Source organism: Equus przewalskii, unplaced genomic scaffold (genome assembly GCF_037783145.1).
Source record: "Equus przewalskii isolate Varuska unplaced genomic scaffold, EquPr2 ChrUn-5, whole genome shotgun sequence".
In the NCBI taxonomy this organism is placed as follows: Eukaryota; Metazoa; Chordata; class Mammalia; order Perissodactyla; family Equidae; genus Equus; species Equus przewalskii.
This window is the reverse complement of record NW_027228753.1, coordinates 312373-337772: the sequence shown is the minus strand read 5'-3', so window position 1 is coordinate 337772 and position 25400 is coordinate 312373. Positions and strand designations below refer to the sequence as shown.

Below are 25400 nucleotides of genomic sequence, written 5' to 3'. Positions count from 1 at the left end.
TCATGGTGAGTACCAGGTATTAGGCTCTTCTTGACAGCTATTTTATTTACTGGAAGATAAATGATGGGCCGCTGTATCTTTGGCTTCTTGTAGCTCTGACATTTCTATAGACTTGATGGGAAATAGGTTTTTAAAAAGAGTATTAACCAAGGACTGAGTTTGCTTTTGGACCACGAAAGAAAATGGTTCAAATTAGGTAGTTATGTATTATAGTTTAAATAATTACTGTTGAAAGTTCTGGGGACAGATATAGTGTTTCTGATTTTTTGGTAGATCCAAACACAATAAATATTTTAAAATAAGAAATAATGTATATTATCAAATAGTTGACTTTTCACATTTCTAGCATTACAGGCCAGAAATGAATAAAATAATTAGTATGCTGCAAAAGGGTAGATCTCTTGATCAAGTCAGAGTATTATTTCTATTGACTCTGTAAACCTTCCAATTAGTTTTTTTTTTAACTTTTTATTTTGAAGTAATTATAGATTTGCAGGAAGTTGCAAAAATGTTACAGAGAGATCTGTGTACCCTTCACCCAGTTTCCCCTGATAACATCTTATGTAACTGTGGTACAATACCAAAACCAGGAAATTGACGTTACAATCCACAGAACTTACTGAGATCTCACTAATTTTACTTGCACTGATTCGTGTGTGTATGTTTTCAAAATAATGGATTCTCTCTTGGAAGTCAAATCATCTAAGTTCTAGTATTGACTTTGTTATTTGGGCTTTTTTTCTTCTTGATTATACAACTAATACTAAATTTAGAAGCTACAGAAAATTGTGATGAGGAAAATAAAAATATAAACTCACTTTCCTAGTGTTACTTGGTGCTATTTCTTTTCAGTATCTTTCTGCTTATTTTGTTGTGAATGCATGTAAAACTGTTTGAACCTTTTTTTTAATTGTAGAATAAAACAGATACTGAGAACAAATGCATAGCTTAGTGAATCCTTAGGAGTACCGTTGTATTCACTATTCAGGTCAAGAAATAGAACTTCCCCAGCTACCCTTGAAGTCCTCCGTGTGCTCCATCCGAGTCCCAACCCCTTCTTTCCTTCCCTATAAGTAACCGCTACCCTGACTTTTATGGTGATTACTTCCTTGTTTTCATTATAGTTTTAGTACCTAAGTGTGCATCCTCAAACACTATGGTTTAGTGTTACTCTTCTTAAAACAAAATCTTTTTAAGTCTCTTTACTCTAAAAGGTCCCTTTCCATCTCCTACCCTGCTTTTCCCTTGTTTATTTGTTGAACAACCTGGGTTCTTGGCTCAGTATAGTTGTCCACAGTCTGAGTTTTGCTGATTGTGTTATCGTGGTGTAGTTTAACATACTTTTGTTTATTTCTTGTAAATTTGTTAGTTGTATATAGAGGTTTTGTTCATTTGTTTGTTTTTCTGTAGACTGTAGATTATACTGTATTCTTTTATAGGGAGGCACATAGTGTAGCCATCTCTATTTTGTGTGTTAGCAACTGTTAATACTCAATGCCTAGATCCATTCCTTTGTTAGGGGTTGTAGAATGATGATGTTCTTATTCTGTCATTGGTTCTTCATTTGGTTAATCAAAGACAAAGTAAATGCTTAATTTTCCCTTTATTTACTAGTTTTTGTCATGAGTTGGTTCCTGTCATCCTCCAAAGGGAATGATCCCATTTTTGAAAGTTTAAAGTATCATTATTAACTAATGGATTGAAATATGTCGAGCAGTTTTTTTCCTAATTGAAGCTGAATTTGTCTCATCTTTGATGAATGTGAACTTCTGCAAGTTGGTTTTGGTGTCCTTATTATCTTTGGTAGCTTGCTTGGTATCTGGTGTGACAAGATCTTCCCAGTTCATCTTATACATTTCCTGCCCCACACCAGGAAGTAGCCATTTCTCCAAGAAGCCAGGTTTCTCTTAGTAGGAAATGGTATTTTAAAACCACAATCTGGGTATTAGGAATATTCATTGCTACTGAGGTGGTGATTGTTTCTGAGGCCTTATAAGTGGACAGAGTTCATACTAACATTTCCAATTAAAATGTAAAACCACAGAATTTTTACTTTTCTTCTTCTGTTTTACATCTGTATCTCCTTTCTTCTGTGTCAAGAATTCTGGTTCTAAAGGACAAAAGGAATGCCAGAATGAGAATATTTCATAATTACTCATTTGCTTTATTCCACATTACACTACAGTGTCAGAATAATAGTAATCTAGTAAGATTACTGAAAACAGTTACTTTTGCATATGCTTTTTCCATTCTTCCCCATTTGAAAAATAGCTGTATCTGCATCATCAGATTATATAACCATTACATACTATATACTCTCTGTTTTAACACTATTATTTAATCTTAGTTCTCCATGTAACTATATGTTTAATTTTACCACTGGTCCTTGTGTTGATGTCTCTCTAATCATTTGTTTGCTGAAGCTTGTTCTCTAGGAGAGCATAGGATTAATATTCTCTTGAGTTCTTTCCTGTTAATAATGGTTAAACTGTGCTTATTATACTTGAAAATCTCTTTATCTGGATATAAAATTCCTTGGTATGCATTCTTTTCTCACATGTCTTAAACCTATTTCTCTGTTTTCTTCTAGCATATGGTGTTGCTGTTGAAAAGTCTGATGATACTCGATTGTCTTTATATTAAAAGTCACTTGCCCTTGTTGTCTAGATGCCCACGTGGTTTCATCTTTTTCTTAAAAATCTAGTGATTTTACCAGAATATGTTTTGATGTTGATTGTTCTGGGTTGATATTCTCAGGAAAATATGTAGTTTCAGATCTTCTTGTTTGTTTTAAAAAGTGTTTTTAAATTACAGTTTTTAGTATTCATTCTGTTTCCTGCTTTGGTTCACTCCTATTCTACACGTAGTGGATTTTCTTTGACTTTATTTAGTTTTATCATTTCCTCTTGAATCTTTTTTATCTCTTTCATTATTTCTTTTTGATTTTTAAAAAATTTCCTCCTTTCTGCCTTCTGTTTATCTTTAAGACATTGTCTCGTGTTTATTCATTCTTGTATCTCTTCTAGCTTAATCTTATTTTATGAAATGATTCTTTTCTTTTATTTCCAATTCTTTCCTGAGTTCTATTACCTAATTTTTGAGATTTTCTAATTTTGATTTATGTTGCTCTTTATATCTTATATTTCTTAAAAGTGTCTTTAGCTTATTTTGAAATGGTAGGTTATAATGTTCATCTGTGTTGTGGTCATGTCTTTCTGGCATGCATTCATTGTCTGAGGGATATTATTTTGCATTTCTCTTTTTTTTGTATAACTTTATTAAAATATAAAGCTCATTTTTATATGGAATTCATTTTCCTAAACTTATAGAAGGTGTAGTTGGGATAACTTTTCTCATTATACAGGGCTCTTTCTTCTGTTGTTTTTGTGTAACGTCTAAACAAAAAAAGATGTTTTTTCCCCTGAGATCTGCTGGTTCTTCTCCTCCTCACTTTTTTCTTGGTGTCTCTGTCTCTGTCTTCCTGTCTCTCTCAATTTTTATTTCCCCCATCCTCCATCGTACTAATTTGGATTCTAGTCCCAAGATTTCTTTTTTCTGCAGGACTTTGCCCTGGAAGGGAATTTCAGCTGGTTAGTTTTGAGAAGTCATGGTGTCTAGATTACTCCAATCCCTTCAGATTTTACAGAGGATCCCTTGCATTCACTAGGAATTAGAATGTATAACCCCTTGCAGTTTCAGCTGCTTCTCTCATATTGGCTTACTATGCTTCCTAGTGAGTACCTGTTGGCTATTTTGGGTTATTCTTTTCTCTGGTTCATCAGATCAACTGTTGCTTTTCTCTGCTTCCTTCCACATAGATGCTGATATGGTGCAAGGCTTCCTACTGTTGATGGTTTGTCCTTAGACTCTTGTATTTGGCATTTATTGGGGTTACCTACTTTTGTTGTAAATGTTGTCTGTGAGTTTTTGATTTTGCTATCAAGTTGCTCTATTATTAGGGGGATTTGACAAGACTCAAAAATCATCTCACCATCTTTTTTTTTTTTAATTGGATTACCCTAAATCTCTGTCTAGCTTTTTTTTCACTTAATGTTATAGAGTATGGATCACTTTCCCATGTTGTATTTATTGATCAGAAACATTTTAAATTAAAATATATTACGTCATAGTATGTATCGTGATTTATTGAACCATTTACTCATAAATAGCTTTTATATTTTTTGTAAGTAAATGATTCAGTAAGTCATGCTAATATAATTAATGCTGTGATGAAGATTTAGACATTTTTATTTTCTCTAATGGTTGCATTTTCAAAAGGTTTGATAATAATTGTAAAGATACCCATTTTTGTGTTTTAGCATGCTTCATGATGATCCAAGCAGAAGAATTCCTGCTGAAATGGCATTGTGCAGCCCATTCTTTAGCATTCCTTTTGGTAAGTTGTATATATCTCTGTTTTTTTCTTGGTCATTTTTCTTGGTAATCAAATAAGACAGCAGAACTAATTTGTATTCCCAAGCTCCTTTGCCTGATGTTCCTCAGTTTATTTAGGGAAGTTTACATTTAACCATGTTGTAATGAACTTTAACAGCCCCTCATATTGAAGATCTGGTGATGCTTCCAACTCCAGTGCTAAGACTGCTGAACGTGCTGGATGATGATTATCTTGAGAATGAAGAGGAATATGAAGGTCAGTGCTTCCTAAATTAATGTTTTTGTTTTTGTTTTTGCTTGAGGGAGATTCACCCTGAGCTAACATCTGGGCCAGTCTTCCTCTGTTTTGTATGTGGGTCGCCACCAAAGAATGGCCACCTCCAAGTGGTGTAGGTCCATGGCCGGGAACTGAACCCAGGCTGCTGAAGCAGAGCATGCTGAACTTAACCACTAGGCCATGGGGCCAGCCCCCGTAAATTATGTTTTAATGTATCTTTCTTAACTACATCTGGAATTGACATATCGATTCATAAGACTGTCATATTTTCCTAATTTATATAATGAAGTTATTGAACTATATGATCTCTAAAATACTCTTAACTTTTTGATTCTTGCTGTAGATTGAATGTGTCCCCTCAGTATTCATATGGCAAAGCCCTAATCCCCAATGTGACAGTATTTGGAGTTGGAGAGTTAGGAGGTTTAGATTAGGTCACGAGGGTGGGGCCCTCGTAATGATGTTAATGCCCTTATAAGAAGAAGAAGAGACAGAGCTCTCTTCTTTCACCATGTGAGGATACAGCAAGAAGGCAACTGTCTACAGCAGACACCAAGTCTGCCTGCACCTTGATGTTGAAGTTCTGGCTTCAGAACTGTGAGAAATAAATGTCTGTTGTTCAGTCCACTCCATCTATGTCATTTTGTTATAACAGTTCAGGAAGGCTAAGACCTTTCAAGTCTTTTACATCTCATAAGCCTTTACCAAATTAATAAAAAAGATGAATTTTCCCAGCAACTTCTTTCTGTCTCTCTACTCCAGTCCTGCCCTGTGCTTCCACTTGCTTTTGGCTCTCTTTTTTGCTTTTAACAGCTCATTCACTCAAGACATATTTACTGAGTTCTGGCTATGTACTTACCACTGTGGGATTACTTCCTGTCTTTAGTGTAGTGGGGGAGACAGTTATATAACAAACAATTACAGTTTTGATAAATCTAAAAGTAGAGTAATATGCAGGCAGGCAGAGAGGAGGGGTACTTAACCCAGTCTGAGTGATCCATGAGGGCATCTGAGCTCCTTAGTAATCAGAGTGGCTTGGCTAAAAGCTGAGGGGTTGGGTGGGAAGTAGCAGAAAGACATAGAGATGAGAGAAAGCGTTGCATGTTCAGAGAACAGCAAATTGTTTGGTATGGTTGTATCTTAGGACATTTCTTGGGGAGCAGTCAGTATTTAAGTACTCAGTAAGTATTTATTCTTTGTTAAATGCGATAAGGGGCCATTAAAAATTTAAAATAGGAGAATGATATAGTTAGATTTCTGTTTTAGTAAGAGCATTCTGCAAACAGTGTTGAATGGACTAAAGCAGAACCAAACTTAAAAATGTCAGTTGCTTAATATTAAATATTTTCCTTGTGGAAAATTAAACCATTAAAGATGAGGCTAGGAAGAAAGAAGAAAGAAGGGTAGGTGGAAAGGAGAGAAGAAAGGAAGAAAAACTTTTTACCTTAAAAAGTCATGGGAGATTAAAAAAAATATATTCCTGGAGTGGGAAAGGCCTTTTACAAGTATGCACAAAACTCAGCGGTAAAATAATAATTCAACAAATTTTGCCTTGACAAAAATCACCATAAGAAAGATTAAAAGACAAATAGCAGTCTAGGAAAAAATATTTACAGCTCTTATCACAGACAGAGCCTCTATAAATCAACCCAGTAGCTACTGGGTAAAGGATATAAATAGATAGTTTATAGGAAAGTATGTACAAGTGTATCTCACAGATATGTTTCATTCTCATTTATTGAAATGCTAATTAAAATCATGCTATGATGTCTTTGTTACCCTTCACATTGACAGTGGAGAAGATATTTAATAACCTTCTTGTGGGAAGGGTACAGGAAGACATGTTCTTATATATCCCTGGAGAGAGTTTAAATAGTAAACCTTTATGAAAGGCAAATTGGTAATTCCAGCAATTGCAAATTCAAATCAATTTTGACCTAGTAATTCCATGTCTAGAGAGTCAGTTTAGAAATATGCAAGTAGAGTGAGATATGTACAAGTTTATCTATTATAAGTTATCTGTAATGGCAGAAAGTTTGGAAATAGTTTAATTATTCAGCAGTAGGGGACATATGAGAGAATGTATTGATCATTCGTGGAGTGAAATACTGGATAGCCATAAAAACAAATGAGAAAATTTCATGTAGTCATATTGAAAGATCTTAAAGCTATAATGTTAATAAAGCAAAGCAAGATTGGAATTTTGTATTTGTTTTTATTTATTTTTTTTTTGGAGATTGACACCTGAGCTAACATCTGTTACCAGTCTTTTTTTTACTTCTTCTTCTTCTTCTTCTCCCCAAAGCCCCACAGTACATAGCTGTATATACTAGTTGCAGATCCTTCTAGTTGTGCTGTGTGGGACGCCACCTCAGCATGGCCTGATGAACAGTGCTAGGTCCGTGCCCAGGATCCGCACTGGCAAAACCCTGGGCCTCTGAAGTGAAGGGCACGAACTTAACCACTTGGCCACAAGGCCAGCCCCAAGATTGGGATTTTTTACTTAAAAAAAAGCATATGCAATCGTCATATTGCTGGTGTATGCTTATAATATTTATGGAAGGATAAAGAAGAAACTGATAATGTTTGTTGCCTTCAGGGAGGGGAATGGAATGGCAGTTGGGAAATTGGGAAGAAGACTCTGTTTTTTGGATTTTGAATCATTTTAATATATTAACTGTTCAAAATGTTAAATTGAAGGTATAAGAAGAAAATTACTAAATGAATTGAATTTATATTATTCTTAAGTTAAGCCTAATTTTAGGTGGTATGGAAAATGACCTCATTACTTAGATCTGAATTCTTTGATGATTTAAAATTTTAAAATAATGCTTTGATCACATCAAAGTGGTTACTGTTGTATGTTTTAATAACCAGATGTTGTAGAAGATGTAAAAGAGGAGTGTCAAAAATATGGACCAGTGGTGTCTCTGCTTGTTCCCAAGGAAAATCCTGGCAGAGGACAAGTAAGTGAATGTTTTTGTAATTCCAGAATGATTCAGAGGTTGTTAAAATCCTGTACAGAATGTTTTAGTTCTGTAGAAAGATGTACACAAAATGTTGCTAGGGATTATAAATTTTGCATTATGGATGTTTTATTTTCTTATATTTTTCACTTTTTCCAAAAGTTCTATAATATGCATGCATTTCTTTATCAGTTAAAATTTATTTTTAGAAAAGTATTATAATCTACTTTTAAGCCATTCTGAACAGTGACACCAACTGAATTATAGCTAATTTAGGTCAGGGTCAGCTACAGAAATGTTTTGGCCCAATTTTGTTCTAATTAAGTAGAATTAGAAAACCATTTAGGTTAAGTTCTGATTGTAATAGAACTGAGAATCCTGAAATCTGAGCTCCAGTCTCAACATGACTAGCTTTGTGATCAACCTTAATTTTTTCATCAGTAAAACAAAAGGGGTAAAACTGTGATCATGGAGGTTTCTTTAGAAATTCTGCAATTCTAAATTAAATTATATGGCAAAGAATATAAAAGAAATCTTTTATCTGTAGTATTTTTGTTTTTTAGGAAACAATATTGTTTTACTGTCTCAGGGTTTTTCAACCTCAACATAATTGATATTTGAGCTGGGTAATTCTTTGTTGGTGGAGCTGTCATGTACATTATAAGATGTTCAGCAGCATCCCTGCCTTCTACTCACTAGATGCCTTCCCTCCACCCTCCTCAGTTGTGACAACCAAAAATGTCCCTAGACACTGCCACATATCCCCTGGAGGGGAAATCACCTCTGGTGGTGGATTATTATTTTATCTTATGGTTCAATATTATGAAAATTCTTGGCAACTGAGAAAAAAAGAAACTTCTTTGTTGTCTTAGTAAAAAGTTATTGCCAATCTAGTAGTAGTGGCCTTTACCTCATTTACTGTCAGGTACATACTAAATGCATCATTGCTGTTTATTTATTCAACCCCTATTTATTGAGTGTTCATGTTCTAGGCACTGGGATATAACAGTCATCATAACAGACAAAGGAATATATAGGGATAAGCACTATGGAGAAACAGATTGAAGAAGACTATTGTGGTGGGGTGAATTGCAGTTTTAAATCAGAAAGTAGGGAAGTAAGTATTGAGGTTACATTTGAGTTGAAATTTGAAGGAGGTTAAGGAAGAGAATTCCAGGCAAGAGCACAGCAAGTCCCAAGGCCTTGAGTATGCCTGGCAGGTTTGAGGAGGTCATTGTGGCTATAGCAGAGTAGAGTTGGGGAATAGTAGTATCAAAGAGGTAAGGGAGTATAGGGGCAGGTCAGGTAGGGTGAGCCTCGTGGGCCATTGAAACAACATTGGCTTTTACTCTGAATGAGAAGGGAACGTATTGGAAGATTTTGAATTAAGGACTAATGTGATCTGACTCAATATTAAACCCAGTGGTCAAAATGAAGTGGGAGACACAGAATAGGAAAATAGGAGGAATATTTTCGAGGGAGAAGTATCCAGCTTTAAAATAATACGAAGAAAATCAGTCTCCATCCGTGAGAAGTTTGCTCTCTTAAGCCTCCACTGACGTTTAAAGGAGAGGGAAAGCAACTTTCGATAAACTCTTGGAATCACAGATTTAACTTCAGCGTATTGAAAAAGTCCATTACCTAGTGGGCAAAGCCAGTCTTTGTTTGAATTTTTCAGTTCAAATTAACATATTATGACTTTTTAAGGAATATTGTAAAAAACACTGGAAAATAAATTATGGAATACATCTTACAAAAGTAGTCAAGATTAAAATAATATAGCTTTAATATAATTTAATTTCATAATAAGTTATCAAATTAAGATGCTTTTTCTCTTTATTTAGTTTGGAGTAATACAATGTATAAAATTATAGGTTATCTGTGAAGCAAAGAGTATGATAGAAAGCTTGGTATTCCTTCTCTAAGTGCGTGTATATTCATTTATTGAACTTTGGTGTATGGATTTGGGGGTAATTAAGAATCAGGTTAAAAAAATCAGGAAGAGCTTCATTATTTTCATTGAACATCATCTTCTAACTTTCCTTTTGTATTTAATGAAAAAGCATATATTGCTAGAAACTAGCTGGTCTTAGAGCTAACATTCTTTTATTTTGTTAAAAAACCCGGAAATATTAAGTATTTCTAAGATAAATAAAATGAGCATTAACTGATTAGATTCTATATTTGGCAATATAATTTGGTAATATAGGTCTTAACTACCTTGTTATATGAAGTACACCTTCTCTGAAAGAAATCACATAAAATCTTATCAATAGTGTTTTTCCCATGCAGTTAGATTTAAAATAAACAGCCTGACTACCCTGCTGCGGCCATTTAGAAGTGCTTTTATTTCCAGTTAATGACACAGTTTAGGGATGGGTTTTAAGAATAGCTGAAAAGCACCACTTACCTTTATATATGTAAAAAAGGTAAGTTCAAGAGTAATGCGTGGCTTAAAAATAGTCATAGAATGAGAGAGGCAAAATCCGTTCCACTTTTCTGTTTTATAGTATATGTGAATTCAGAAAATCCCATCACAGACCAAAATACCCTGGGTCTGACGTCATATGTCATCCTTAATAGAAATATTTGCTTAAGATAAGAAATGACCAGTCATAGGCAGGGCTTGGTGGTTTGTTTACCAGTGAAGGAAGATTCCACTTAAAAAAAGTACTGTATTTGAAATTGCCTCTTCCTCTCATGCTCTGGAGGTTTTTATACCCTGTGGAAATACCTTTGCTTTGTCCAGTGGGAGAATGGCTCATATGAAAGGGTAAATGAAAAAGGATAACCTGCCTGAACTTCCAGGGAGATCCAGTTTTAGGGAAAGGTACAGATACAAGTTGAGTATCTGAAAATTGATTTCCTTAAAACTATCTATTCTTGCTTCTCCTTTTGAAAGTCTCTGAGTGTCCTGTGATGCTGGAGCCCAGGCTGAAGACTATTGACGTAACGAGTGAGGCGTACAACTTGGGGGGGCGGGGGGGGGGGTGCAGTTCTTTTCCTGGTTCACAAATTTACAGGTAACTGAGGATGTCATTTCACCTCCCTGTAACTTTTGCTTTAGATCATCAAAAAGAACTAATAAATTATTATGCTATTTCCTCTGCCTATCTCAGGTAGGAATTCAGATGCTCTGGAAAAGGAAATTACCTAGTTTTAAACTTCTTCCTTACTATAGTTATGGCTTCCACAAATATTCTAATAAGTATAATTTCCAGTAGCTTTTTTCCTCCTTTCACTTCTGAAAGTGTAGATTATCTCTGAGGCACGCACTGTTGAAATGCAATTGCTTTCTGGGCTGTTCGGCCATGTCTTTAGCAAATGTCTAGTGCTATTCAACACTCCTGTCAGGTTGTACATTTTTCCCCAGCTTGTCTTCAATAGATTTTTCAGAATTGAACTTAGTTCTAAAGAAGTATTCCAAACCTTGCTGCTCAAAAATGTGGTTCATGGACCAGCAGCTTTGGCATCATCTGGGAGTTTGTTTAGAAATGCAGATACTCAGGCTCCACCTTAGACCTACTTAAGCGGAATCTGCAATGTAACAAGGTCCCCAAGTGGTATTTATACATTAAAGTTGAAGAGGTGCTGTTCTAACACAATCTTGATGGAAATGAAGTTACTTTGTTTTCTCTATCCTTTTACAGGTCTTTGTTGAATATGCAAATGCTGGTGATTCCAAAGCTGCTCAGAAATTACTAACTGGAAGGATGTTTGATGGGAAGTTTGTTGTGGCTACATTCTACCCGCTGAGTGCCTACAAGAGGGGATATCTGTATCAAACTTTGCTTTAATCAGTAACCTGAGGACTCTTTCCTGTTTCTCCTCTTCCGTTTCCTGGGTTATTGTATTCTACATCTGAATGCAGAAGTACCCCCTTACCATTTTAAGGGAATACTTTGTACATTTATTTAATCCTACTAATGTGCAGCCATTGCTCAAGCAGTGACTGCATTGCAAACATTTGGCACTGAGTAGGACAAGACCTCTCAGCTATACATTGAGGGGTTTTAGAGCATCCATGTGGGCAACCTTTTTTGTGCAGTAGGGCAAGTGCTGCTCTTCAGTATGTAATCTAAAAGATACTAACTATTTCATGTGATCATGAAGCAAGGATGAATAATATCATATCGTAGTGAATATTATTAACAAATTTGTTAGAGTTGGTGACATCACCTACAGGTTATTCCTTTACGTCGTCAGGTGGTTCTTCCTTATTGTTGATATCCATAGCTGGCACTGGATGCTCTCAGTAATGTTACATAATTGTCAAGCAGCAGTTACCTACTGTGATCTTAACACTGAGTTATGAATTCTTTTAAAGGAGTACTGTAGTACTGAACATCCCTTTAAAGAAACTGCAGTGAGCCTCTCGACGTTTTTTTTAATTAAGGCTTTTAAAATAGAAAGCTGATGCTTGATCTTGCACAATTTTTATGTCTAGTATGTATGTTCGAGTGAGTGTGCAGGTGTGAAAGATGAGAGAAAATTTGAGTCAGCGTACTTTATAGTGTGAATCTTGTGAGCTAATACAGTCTATACCCATCTCTTCCCTACCTGTTTCATATCTAAGATTTAGCATATAAGTTTTTTGAGAGTTGGTCTGTCTGATAGAATGCCAATGAGAAAATAGTTCATTCCTGAGAGGCTCAGAACAGACAAGTCTAGACTAAGTTACATTGAAACTCTCTTAAAGGGATTGGATCAAAGAAGATTGCTACATGTAAATTGCCCCATCCTTCAGTCTACTTTAGACTCTTTATTAGCTCATCTTTTTTGTACTGAATCTCATGTGATCATTGTAAGATTTCTCAAGATATAGTTCTACCTACTATGATGGAAAATTGAAGTGAGTCAAAAAGAAAGAATTAGATGTTCAGTGAAGGGAAAAGAAAAAACAATAGGCAAAAAGGCTCGGTAATCAAAGATTTTTTTTCCCTTCTTTTCTCTCTCTCTCATCCCCCTCCCTCCCCTTCTCCCCTTCCCGTATTCTCTGCCTCTACCCTTAGCTAAAGAGACGCTAGAGGAACAATATCCCAGGTGGTCTGGCTTTTGACTGCAAGGAAGTTAAGAAAGGTGTAGCTGTAATAAGGTGGAAGTAGAAAGGAAGAAAAACGCAAAGAAGTCTTAAAAGGATTCATAGCAATCTAATGTGTCCCTGAGTAGAGGATACTAGTATGTATGAGTTCACTGACAGATTGATTATATGGTTTTAGGAATTATGATTATGAATTCCTCCCCTGTATGGTAGATTGTCCTTAAAGGTTAAAATCTTAGGAAACCTTTATAAAGCACTGATTTTACACACACACAAAAAGTTATATACAGGTTATGAATTTTTCTTGTTTCCTTACCTAAATGAAATTTTTATTTATTTATTTTTTTCCTAAGGAAAAAGCCTTTTATATCTTTTCCTGCTGGAGGTCTCCTCATATAGTCTTTCCTTGTGTGTGCCATGCAGGTTATTGAGAGCCCAGCTAAGAATTTCTATTTTAGAGGATGAGTTATTTTACCCTATTAAAAAAATTACTATTTGACATTTTAGTTATTTACAGTTATCAAATTATTCAAGACTATCTCAATATTTATTATGAAGCCACATTTGATATAAGGGGGCTGATTTATGAATTGCCAAAAGGCCTTGTGGCAGGTTCCCAAGGGAAAATTATACAGTAAGCTTCTAATATGTGCCCTGTGTTATTTTTCATTTTGGTCCTTTCAAAGGTTGGTTAGCTGATTTGTTTCCAAATAAAAATTCAAAGGAGTATAACCAGTATTGTGGAGATCTAAGCTTTCCTAAAACACGAATATTTTTATGGGTAGCAGCTTCCATGGTGATTAAAAACACCAGGTCCTTCCACACTTACTGGTGAACACAGAATACAAATGAATTCTTTTTAAGGGCAAGTATTTTAGGTTAGCATGTGTACCTTTCTCATTCCCCTCCCCCCAGCACCAAAAAGAAAAATCCTTAAAGATAAACTGCAGGTAGGCTTCTAAGCTTAGCGATGCAGTATGCTGCTAACATCTTGATGCTGAATTTTGCAGCATTTTTTGATCATCTTCTTATTGCTGATGTATGCATTCATATATGTAGTGTTTGACACTGTAGAATTTTATTACAGAAGATGCTAACTAGATTTTAAGGAGCTGAGGGAATAATTGATGAGCCTAAGTAACCAGGCATTGAGTTAAATATTTTATATTAAAGCCACAGAATTGAAAAAAGATGCCTCCAGTTATTTAAATTGTTATTCTATAGCTCTTAACCCATTACTACCAAAGATGACATTTGCAGATTCTCCCTCCCTCCTCTGATATTGTAAGAAGTTTAATCTTAGTATCTTTCTTAAACCTGAACCAAATATTATCAAAAGATGCAATTTTCAAGATTCTTTTAGAATGAAATTTATACGCAGAGATTTTGATTCCTTGAAATTATTAAAAACCTAGAATTTTCTTCTTGAGAGGTAGGGTAAAGAGGTGAGAATTCATGTCACTTAACCCTTACCCTTTTGGGAAAATTTTATCTCAGGTAGTTTTTCTTTGCCTAAACTAATATCTGTGCTTCCTTTATCTGTTGCCTTCCTAATTTCTCCTTTATTGTTACATGGTATTGTCTTGGTACATTTTTGTCCCAGAAAAGGCATATAAATTGATTATCCGATAGGAAATCTTTGGTTCTTTGGAAACATATTTGGAGGAGGTGGCGAGAGAGCCACTTCCAAAACTTGAACGCTTTGTTCAAAGGAGAATAACAAGTGGAGTTGGACACCTCAGTGAAAGATAGCATTGGCTCAAAAACTGTTGGCTGCACTTTAAAGGAATAATTTTAAATTTTTCTCTTGGAGTAAGTGATTGCATTTATTACCACTGGTTGTCTTCCTTGTCTTGTGGCCATCAATACAGCAACTCTTAAGGGAAATTCCCTCTCTGCTATGCCTTTAGCCAAAACTATGGCTGTTTTTAGAACAAAATCATAAATATAATTTTGCTCTTCCTTCTCTGTGTTTTCATTGAGACAAGTATTGCCTTCTTTTTAGGACTCCAGCTGCTAAAGAGTGCTGAGGTATGTTAAATTAACCTTTAAAAAAAATACCTATGCCTTCTAGATTCATGTTACTTGTACTTAGATTTTAACCTTTGAGCAAGTTTATTATAAGGAATGCTGCCAGAAACAGTGCTGTCATGTAGAGGAAGTTGAAGAGAAACTATGGGCGTAAAGTTTGTTTCTATCTTATTACACTGGACTTTCACCCTGGTAAGGGCATCAGTGACCTTTCTGTAATAAATTAAAGTCAGAGTTACAGCACTCAGATGCTGTTTCATGGCTCATTTGAATTTATTCATCAAATGGAAGTAACTGACATTTTGGCATCATTTTCTTCTTAGGTCTTATGTTCTGACTTTATTAAATTAGGCCTATCTTACATAATTTTACATAATTCTATCAGTTATACTTGGCAGCATGACTTTTTATTTTTTGTAATTTAATAAAAATCAGCATCATAGTTTCTGATGGTATTTATAATAACATAGTTACTGGGTGAGGGAGTGGGGAGACACTCAGTAACCATGTGTTTTACCTAGACTTTTATGCAAGGGTCCATACCAGGTGGCTTTATTCAAAGTAGGGTACTGATGGAATCGCATCATGACATTTAGTCTGGTGGATGTGTAGATAGTCAAAGATTTAAGCAAGTGCCTTGTGTTTCCTGGAAAATACTAAAACTCATTTGGGTGAGAGCTTCCCAGATGATAATACTTTTTTGCACCTCTGCCTTTTCCTTGGAATAACTTTTGGATTGAGTCACATAGTATAAAAGTCCAAAATTTCTTGGGTTTACCTTTTTTTGTTTGTGCAAATCTATTCATATTTGATTTCTTCCAATAAATCTATATTCTTCATTGTATCTGGTTCCATTTTTAATATTAGATTCCTTCAAATCTTATTACTCTCTCTCTCATGTAATTTATTTCTTATCAAGTATGGTTACATTCAGACCAGCCTTTGGTCATAATTAGCTCAAAAGAGTTTCCATTTCTTCTTAAGGTGCTCAGTAAATCACCTTTACTTTGAGATGGTGGTCTTTTCAAGTTAGTATTACTTTCTTGCTTTCTCAATGAATATAAAAATGTTCAATCTCTGTAATACAGAACTCATCTGAGCCTCTTCGGTATATTTGGATAAGTTACACTTTCTTAGTTATAGAAGAACATGGATATTTTAGTTTTTAAAGTGCCCAGAATTTTAAAGATTTTGTTTTGTTTCTTTTAGGTTAGCTTCTGCTCTGCCTGATACCCCAGGCTATGTCATATTTGTAATCTTAGCCACCCCCCCGCCCAAATATTTTTTGCTATTTTTAAAATTGTATTATGACCAGTATATTCACACAGTGGCATGCAATTGACAAGTACTATGGATATTTAAGAAGAAGGTAAACAATTTTAACTATTTTTGCTGCAATTTTATAGGAAAAATGGGCTGTAAGAGAAGTATCTATAAACCAGAGAGCATTTAGGAAATTTTATATTTATAGGTGGTCATTAAGGTGATTTTCAGGATATAAGGATAGATAGTTTCCACAGCCTTTGTTCTCCCGACAGGAAGTTTTTATTCATTTTCCTGCAGCTCAGCACTTTTATTGTTCTTTATACTGCTTATGAGGATTAATGTTTTAAATTTGCTTTACTTTTGCTTTTCAGAGAGATGTCATAATCATGGCAGTTATGTTTGTGGCACCATAAATGCTGGAATTCATGGAAAATTTATGAAATGATTGTCTGAGTGTTATTTCCCATTACATAGAGTAGCTGTCACAGTATCTTAAAGAAAACTGATGGCTTTTTGAAGGCCATGTATGTTTTATGACCTAGGTTCATAGTATTTTAATTTAAAGGCAAAGAGAAGTATTCTGTTTTATTTGCCTTATATGACCATTAATCCTTGTGCAGAAAAGATTCATTTTGTTATACTACTTTGTATGATGAAATAGGTCACATTCTGAAAAAGAAAACAAAACCCAAACTGGAATTCTTAATTTGTTTGTTTATTTTTGGGAAACCCTTATGTAAACATCAGAGCTATTTATCATAAACTCTTGATTGTCAGCAAGAGAATTATTGTAGTCGCTTTTTTATCCCAGGTTGGAATTGCCTGCTCCTTCTAGGTTGTCTCTCCTTAACAGTATTCATGATGTCAGGACAATGAGTGTGTAAAAGCAAATGTAGTGAGATGTTCTAAATCATGCATCTAAAATCATACATCTACGGACTGAAAATCTCTTCAGTTATTTGAATTACCCGTAGCTGTATTATTTCATTAGCATGGGTTGTCAGAAGTTTGCCAAACTTAAGAGTAAAGAAGGGAAAGATAAGTAATAAAAATAGACGAGAGGAAGAAAATGGCTTCCTTACTGGTAGTAGTAATCTGCCATATATTTTATGATCTAAAAATGGAATTTATTTTTCAAAATCCAGGTTTGGTATCTATAGCATAGAAACATTGCCTTTCCTACACATTCCTCATTATTGTCTCCTCAGAAAATTATTTTAAGAGTGTATGAAACCAGATTAAATATCCATATTCAGTTTAGTCTAGTTTTAAAAATAAACATTTGAACTCCCTATTTTGTGTATTTGGTGTACGTCAACACTCATGCAAATCAAGGATCGGAAAGAAACTGGGGATTAGCCATCTCCGTATTTCCCTTTGCACATTGGGTATAGTGGGTGGCGTTAGTATGCACTAGCTGCAAAGTCATAGCACCTTATGGAAGTAAGTAGTGTTTATTTATTATAATAAGAAAAAAAAGTTAAGCTGGACCTCTGTGGAATATTTACTTTGCAGAGTATAAAGCTCTCATATCTTTTCCAGTAGGATTTACTCCTTCAAGCTTAATTCTTTTTTTGAAAAAAATCTTAAATAATTTAACATTCCTTTATATCCTCTTAACAGTGTCAAATCTGGGTACAAGGGATTTTTTCCCAAAAAGGGCTCCGTCTTTGTTATCTTTTGGTCGCTCTTAGAAATCGGTAATGATCAATAGATTTTAACAGTTTATGGCTTCCTGTATCAGCACTGGAGTGGTTGGTTGTGAATATTAAAACCTACTAATATTTTCCCTCAGTAACATGTAATTGCTATGTTTTTGATAAGAAGGTATAGTTAGAAAAAATGTGAAAGATCACTTAAACCAAAGCCAGTTTTAAGGAGTATTCTCTCCTGTTGGTTTACCTTCACCTCAGAACTACAAGAGAATTACAGGACGTAGTGAATAGATGTCTATAACATTTCTACCAGTTGTTTCAATAGCTTCTTGGTCTTGGCATTTCTTGGCACTATGGTTCTCTGTTCTTGGTGGTCTTATTGTTTGTGAGGTTTTCTGTTTTTTCTTTGAATAACTAAGTGGGACTATAAATGTAGATGTGTATCAGTACCAAGAAGTTCTTTCCTCAAATCCCTAAATTTCTGATTTCTATTCAAGTCTTTTAAAGTTGTTTTTTCTTGCTGAATAGCAGAGAACTTTTATTTTCCATTTTCCTATATACCTAAAAAGTATGGACACTGCGTTGCAATTGACTGTATTGCGTATAGTTTTTTGCTGAAAACTTTTTCTGTAAACACAACTGCCTTGTTCAGTTTTGTTGTAAACTGACTTTCCATAAGATGCACTGTTGATATGCTTTCTGATGTGTGTTTGATAAGAGTGGTTAAATAAAGCTTAAAAATAAAGGCATTGCTTTTTAATTTTAACTGTTTCTGTATTTAAAATGTATGAGTATTCAAGGCTAGATAACAGGTAAGTATACTTATTTTATGATTTAGTTTTTACTAAAAGCTACTATTGAAAAATTTCTGTATAGTTTGAACCATCCATTTCTAAAGAATATGATTTTTCATTTTTGGAAGTAGTATATCAAACCGACAGTACTGAAATGTAACTTTTTTTTTTGAATACGTGTTCTTGATACTGTAGAAACAGCCTTGTCTAATGAAAAGAACCAGAATTCATGGTTGGGAGATTTATGTTGTAATCTTGGCTCTTTTATCAAGTTGGATAACTTTAGTCAAGTGACTTAATTTTGGACAACAGTAGTATTTTTATGTTGTAAGAGCCAAATGAGATTGTAGGTTCAATAGTAATGATAAACGACCATCAATTATGGAGCATCTCCTAGATGATGGTACTATTTTAGATAGTTTATGACACGTTTAATGTTCCCTTTTGCTTATGGAAACTGAGCCCCAAGTAGGTTACATAAACTTGCCCAACGTTTCATAAGACTTTAGAGGTGGTAGTCATATACTGGTCTGTCTGGGAGTGGATGTTTTGTAGGAAGCCTGTGACTGATCTGGATGATGAATTCAAGGTAAAGATCATGTTGGAAGGGACACCCTCAGAGACTGTTTCAAGAGCTCAGACTAAAAAAATAAATGTTTAAATCAGCAATTCTCACACTTCAGAATATAACAGAATCACCTGGGAGGGCTTGTTAAAATACAGATTGCTGGACCCCACCCTTCGAGTTTATGAGTTTAGAGTTTAGAGTTCTTGTGGAGTCTGGGAATTTGCATTTTTAACAAGTCCTCAGGTGATGCTGCTGCTGCTGGTCTAAAGACCACACACTCTGAGGAGCACTGGTCTAAACAAAGGGCACTGGTTGAGGGATTAAAAAGCAGAGGTAGGCGGGATTCGAGAGCTACCTGTGAGTCATTCTCAAGCCCTCCTCCCTGATAGTTGCAATAATAATAAATAGTTGAGCACTTCTTTTGTGCCAGGCACTGTGCTAAATGCTGTCTGTGCATTATCGGTTTCTTCCCCCCACACTTGATTCTCACAAGCCTGAGAGGAAGGTACTAGTATTCACTCCATTTTATGATGGGGGAGGCGGACACATAGATTATCTTACTTTCCAGGGTTGGTCTTAACACCACTGTGCTAGATTGCCTTCCAGTCAACCCAGTGATTCCTCTCAGATCCACATTCCCTTTTCTGTTCCTCTGATGCTGCTTCATTTAGTCCCTCACCTCTTCTCCTTCTGGCTTCTGACGGGACCCCATCTCTAGTCTCCTGTCCTCCAGACTCTCCTTCATAGTGCTGACAGTTCTCACTCTTAAAAATAAGCCTGATCATGCTACTCCCCTGCTTTAGAATTCTTCACTTTATTTCTGTCTTTTCTGCCCATTTTCTTTCAAAATAATATCTAATCCCCTTAGATTGGCGTATAAGACTTCACAGTCTGGCTCCACCTATGAGTTGTACTTCTCTTTCCCTGTTTATACTTTATGCTCCATTTGTACCAAATTACCCATATTTCTACAAATTTCATGCTTTTTCCTGTATCTGAGTCTCTTATCAAAATATCATTCAGTTCTCTCTCCCCAAACCTTATCTGTGTGAGGAATCCTGTTTATCATTTAGAGCAGCTGAATTTATCTTTTATAACAGCTTCTCTAGTTATCTTCCCAAACTCTGCCCCCAACCTTCCACCTCCCCAAAAATATCATTAGTACTTCTGTGCCAACACTGTACTTCATATACATGCATTTACTATGTGGTCAGATCTACCATTTTGTTTTGCTCCAAGTGCACTTCTTAAGGACAGTGGATCACCATATTCAGTTTTGTCCTTAGCACCTAGCACAATGCCTGGACTACAGTAATTGCTCAATAAAATATTTGTTGCGTTGAAAATGAATTTATAGAGTCTGGCAGCCAATTGGTTGTGGAATACAGGTGGAAATTACTAAAGGGAAACCTTATTTAAAATAGAGTCAGGAGGCTAGAAGGGGGACTCCAGTGCAGTACCACAGGAGGTAAATTACAAGAAAGATAGTCACTTACAGACCCCAACAGAAAGAAGTCCTCAACAGGAAGATGATCCCTTACAGACCCCAACAGAAGTCTTCAACAGGAAAGAATTGTCAATTACAGGAAGAAGTGTACATTGCATCCCAAACAGGTATGAACTACCCCAGCAACTCAGCCAATGAGAAGCAATCACTACCCTGAGCTCTGCTTTTCTCCAGTGGACTTTCATTCAAAATAACCCCTCCCTACTTTCTCCTTTTCCTGTATAAAATAAAGTCTCATTTGTTGGATCTGCCGGTGGTCAGCCAAAGCATGCACATCCCAAATTGCAGTTCTTTGTTCCTTTTATTTTTAAGGTTGACAACTCCAATATTTCAAAGACTGACAATTTAGTAGTTTCTACTTTAATTATAAAGCAAAAGGAAACAGTTAAAAAATGTAACCTATTGACACATAAGTAATAACACTGGCAACAAAGGAATTTGGGAAGGGAGACTTTCTTTGGCCTTCAAAGATACAGCAAATTATTTTTGTGAAAAAGTATATGTGATCTTAAGGAATTGGGGTTTTTCATTTCCTTCTACTGCACAAAATTGTGTATGTGGACAACCAAAATCCTTGAGTCCCTTCTTAGCATGAGTGTATTGAACTTGCTAAGCAAATTTCCAATTTAAAAACATAAGATATTTTATTGTTCTTTGTAGCTCCCTCCACTATTCTGCAATTTTTAATAAGAATTCTTGACATAAAATAGGTTGGATTGTGAGGGAGTTTGTGACAAGTGAGTACTAAACCATTTCCAAAAGCCTGCTTCCCATGTGGTGTACATATTATGCTTATTAATAAGTTATATATCTGAGTACGTATTTTATAAATTATATATAGTGTGTAAATGTATGCTGCAATATCTCCGTTTACATATGAAATTTAAATAATGCTCAGATCCATTCAAAGGAAAGTTGGTGATTGAAGCTGCATATTTAAATACCAGCTAAATTAAATGTCTCCTAGAGTTGTGAAGATCTGGCAAGAGATTATGATAAGGACCTCTGAACAAACCTGTTCAGTTGAGATTTAATTTGTGAAGCATATTGTTGGTGCTTCTGTTGGAAAATATTCATAAGACCAGAAGCAAAAGATTACTGCTATATAATTGGAACATCTACGTTTTTAAGAGCACAGTCTTTTAAAGAGAGATCAGTAATAGCTTAAGGAAAATAAAGTTGAGATTTTGCAACAACCTTTTGAAGATGAAGCTCACAAAGAAGAGAACTGCATTGTCGGTGAAAATGAGCAGTTCACAAAGGTAGCAAACACATTGGTCACCTGAGCGGTATGGCCTGCATTGTCTCAGGTTTTTTTTTTTTTTTTTGAGGAAGATCAGCCCTGAGCTAACATCTGCCACCAATCCTCCTCTTTTTGCTGAGGAAGGCTGGCCCTGAGCTAACATCCATGCCCATCTTCCTCTCCTTTATATGTGGGATGCCTACCACAGCATGGCTTGCCAAGCAGTGCCATGTCCACACCCGGGATCCAAACTGGCGAACCCCAGGCCACCGAAGCAGAATGTGCGAACTTAACCGCTGCGCCACCGGGCTGGCCCCTTGTCTCAGTTTTTCACAGTTGGCAGTAGAAAGCCTCTTGGGAGACTAATATGCCATTATCCTTTTTTTGTTAAAAAGGCAAACCGTATGTTTAACTGCATTTTAGAACATGTTGAAATAAAATGTCCTGAGAAAAAAGATCAAGCTTGTAAGGGCTCATCTTTAAGAGTGGAAGCCAAAGTTCAGTTCACAGGGACTGAACAAGTTGAAATGAGAAAGTGTTTATTCGTGTTCAGTTCAGCATTTCCAAGACCGTGTCCTTGGAACAGTAGCACGCTGTATGATATTAAGAGAAGCTTTTGGAGCAGGTAGGGTGAAAATATCCCAGGGTTAAATAAGTTGGACAAACTGCATACTTTCCCCCAACTTTCTCAGAGAAGTCTTCAACACAAGCCTTTTTAGAGGAAGAGGATAGTACGAGTTGATGCTGATACACCCTTCACCTATTGTTGACATTTTGCTGCATATGTTTTATCTCTTGCTCTTCCCTCCTGATACACATAAATAAATGTAACTATTTTTTTCTGAACCATTTGAAAGTTGCAGATATCCTGACACTTGACCCCCAAGTACTTCAACATGACTCTCCTAAGAATAAAGACCCTGTCCTCTATAACCGTGTTACCTTTATCACACCCTTGGGGTTTAGCATTGATACAGAAATATCCAATTACAGTCCATATCCAATTTTTCTCAATTGTCTCAATGTCTTTTGTAACCTTTTTCTCCCCCTACCCAGGACCCAATCAAGACTCTTATATTTAAAATATCTATTAAGAATTTGTGAGAAGTTAGTGTTCTGCAGAACACAGTTTGGGAAAAACTAGCTTAGATTGTATATTTACATCAGTCCCCTTTCTTGTAATTTAATAAATGCTGATACTTCTTTAAAAATGTGTTTTCTTAGGGGAAACAATATTGACTGGACTGTTTATATTATCCTTTGCATCTCTCAGTTATGATCGCAGGGGAAAGCAGAAGTATAATTACTATCTAAATATGCTTGACAAAATAGTAGATATCATGCAAAAAATTAACCAACTGTCTTTAAGAGTATGCCTTGAAAATTTAATATGTATTAATTGCTAACAATGTTCAGACCCACGATAGTTTTTTTAAAAAATTCTGTTTCTAATTACGTTTTTTCTTGTAAATTCCATACTCAGAAAATTTGGAAAAAAACAGAGTATGTTTCCTTCCTATCTCTTTTCTATGTCACTAAGTATGGATTTTGGGGCAAAGGAATAGCATGCTGAAAATGGCATGTTTCAGGGCCTAAACTTGAAAAAGTATTTTACTGGAATGTGTGACTTTAAGAGGAAAAGGAAGGAGCAAGTAGGATCCAAAGAACCATCATAATTGACAAATGTCCTAGTGATCATTCAATAAAAAAATAAACTTTTATTACACAAAGTTCCATGACAAATAACGCATAACACATGTTTGGAAATCATCCCAGACAAAAATCCCAGGGCCACTGCTGATTTATGAGGGGTGGTAAAGTTTTTACCTCAATGAGGCGTTCTGGTCCTCATTTGTAGCTAAACTAAGAAATCATTCCCAGTTTCCTCAGTAAAATCAGTTGTGTTACATCCTGACGTTCTGCGTTCTATGAAGTAGGTGATACAGTCATGAAAGTTACCCACTAGTAGTTGGTTTTTCCTGAAAGGAAATGGAAGACACAGGATGAATATTCTTGCTCATCTGGAATAAATGTTATGATGTTAAATTGGCATGTGGAAGTTTCTTTCTAATGTCTGTTGTTATTCATTACTTATAGTATTATTAGATTAATTATTATGTTTATAGACCTTAATCATACTTAATAATTCTAAAAGTTAGGGAAAATTCTGTTTTTAGCCACAACAACTAAAGGATCATTTCTACTCCCTCAGAAATAACAAGTCTTGGGGCTGGCCACGTGGCATCATGGTAAAGTTCAATGCTCTCTCCTTTGGTGGGTCAGGTTCACAGGTTCTGATCCCGGGCACAGACCTACACCACTCGTCAACCATGCGGTGGTGGTGACCCACATTCAAAGTGGAGGAAGATTGGCACAGATGTTAGCTCACGGCTAATCTTCCTCAAGCAAATAAAGAGGAAAATTGGCAACAGATGTTAGCCCAGGGGCGAATCTTCCCCAGCAAAATAAGGGGAAAAAAAGAAATAACAAGTCTTTAACTTTCTTCCAAATCACTTTAGTGTCTAGGTAGCTTATATTTCTTGATCTCCTTTCCTCATGATCTATCTAAGTGACCAGAGCCATTCTCATTCAACTTCAACGTATATGCCAAACACAGGCAAATATTTATTTCATCCCAGCTATTCTCTTTATTTGAGCGCCAGACTAATATATCAAACATCCTACTAGATGCTCCACTTGGATATCCTGTGGATACCGCAAATCTCGGTATGTCCAAAACCCAATTTTCTGCTTTATCCCTGTGTTGCAAATAACAGAAAGTAGTGCTAGCTGAACTGAATAGACCAAAAATAGTAACAGTAATTTATCATCAGGACACAGTTGAGTTTGTGGAATATAAGAGTAGCAATGCAGCCAGGCCTTACACAGGGATAGGAACCCAAAATTGGGAAGCTGCCAGTACTCTCTCTGATCCTTTTCTTAGTCTCTGCTACTTTTGAGGTGTGCCTGTTTTTTAGCATCTCTCCTCCTCTTCCTGCTACTACTGGTATTACTATTGCTGTGTTCGCTCTGTTTCCCCAACCATTGATGGGATATGGCTGCCCACAGTGCAGACAGTTAAAATTCCAGCCACAGTTAAAAACTCTGGCTTTCCATAGTTCCAATCACAAATTACCAGAAGAGAATATCTGGCACGGTGTTTTTAAGTGTCCCTTCTAGATCAATATGATATGACCAGATATTGACCTACACTGTGCAAAGACTACTTGGGGACTCTTCCTTTAGAGAGGGGGCAGTGCTTACAGAAGGGACATTTGCTCATTAGCTAAGGAGGTGTCTCAAAACCTGCCTTGACTGTATTCTCTTTCCTGGTAATAGCCCATCCACCCAGTGACCTACATCAGAAACCTGGGAGCCATCCAGTTCATCTCCTCCCTCACTGTCAACATGCAATCAGTTAAATCCTGCTCATCCTACACCTTAAATATCTCTTAAATGTAGTCCTTGAACTTCCTACCCATTATCGGCAGTGTATTTGGGACCCTCATAGTGTCTTGCCTAAACTATTACAGTGATCTCCCTGCCTTCAAGCTCCACTCTGCCAACAGAGTTAAAAATTATGTTCTGATCAGATTCCTCCACTTCTTGAAGCTCTTCAGTGGCTCCCCACGTTTAGGCAGTGTTTCCCAAACTTTC

The 25400-nt window shown here is 35.8% G+C and overlaps 1 protein-coding gene across 7 annotated transcripts in view; it reads left to right on the top strand.

The window, feature by feature from the left end:
* The window catches only part of UHMK1 (U2AF homology motif kinase 1), an 89071-nt gene that overhangs the window by 6711 nt on the left and 56960 nt on the right, over window positions 1-25400 (top strand). For 6 of the 7 annotated variants that reach the window (XR_011536879.1, XR_011536878.1, XR_011536877.1 and 3 more), the window contains exons 5-7: window positions 4320-4396; window positions 4553-4651; window positions 7550-7638. Coding sequence is in view for 4 of the 7 variants with exons in the window: in XM_008533315.2 (XP_008531537.2) it covers window positions 4320-4396; window positions 4553-4651; window positions 7550-7638 (265 nt within the window). In the remaining 3 variants the exon portion in view is untranslated. Of the gene's footprint in view, window positions 1-4319; window positions 4397-4552; window positions 4652-7549; window positions 7639-11288; window positions 18398-25400 lie in introns of those variants that run through there. The other variant, XM_070608211.1, reaches the window with a different exon arrangement.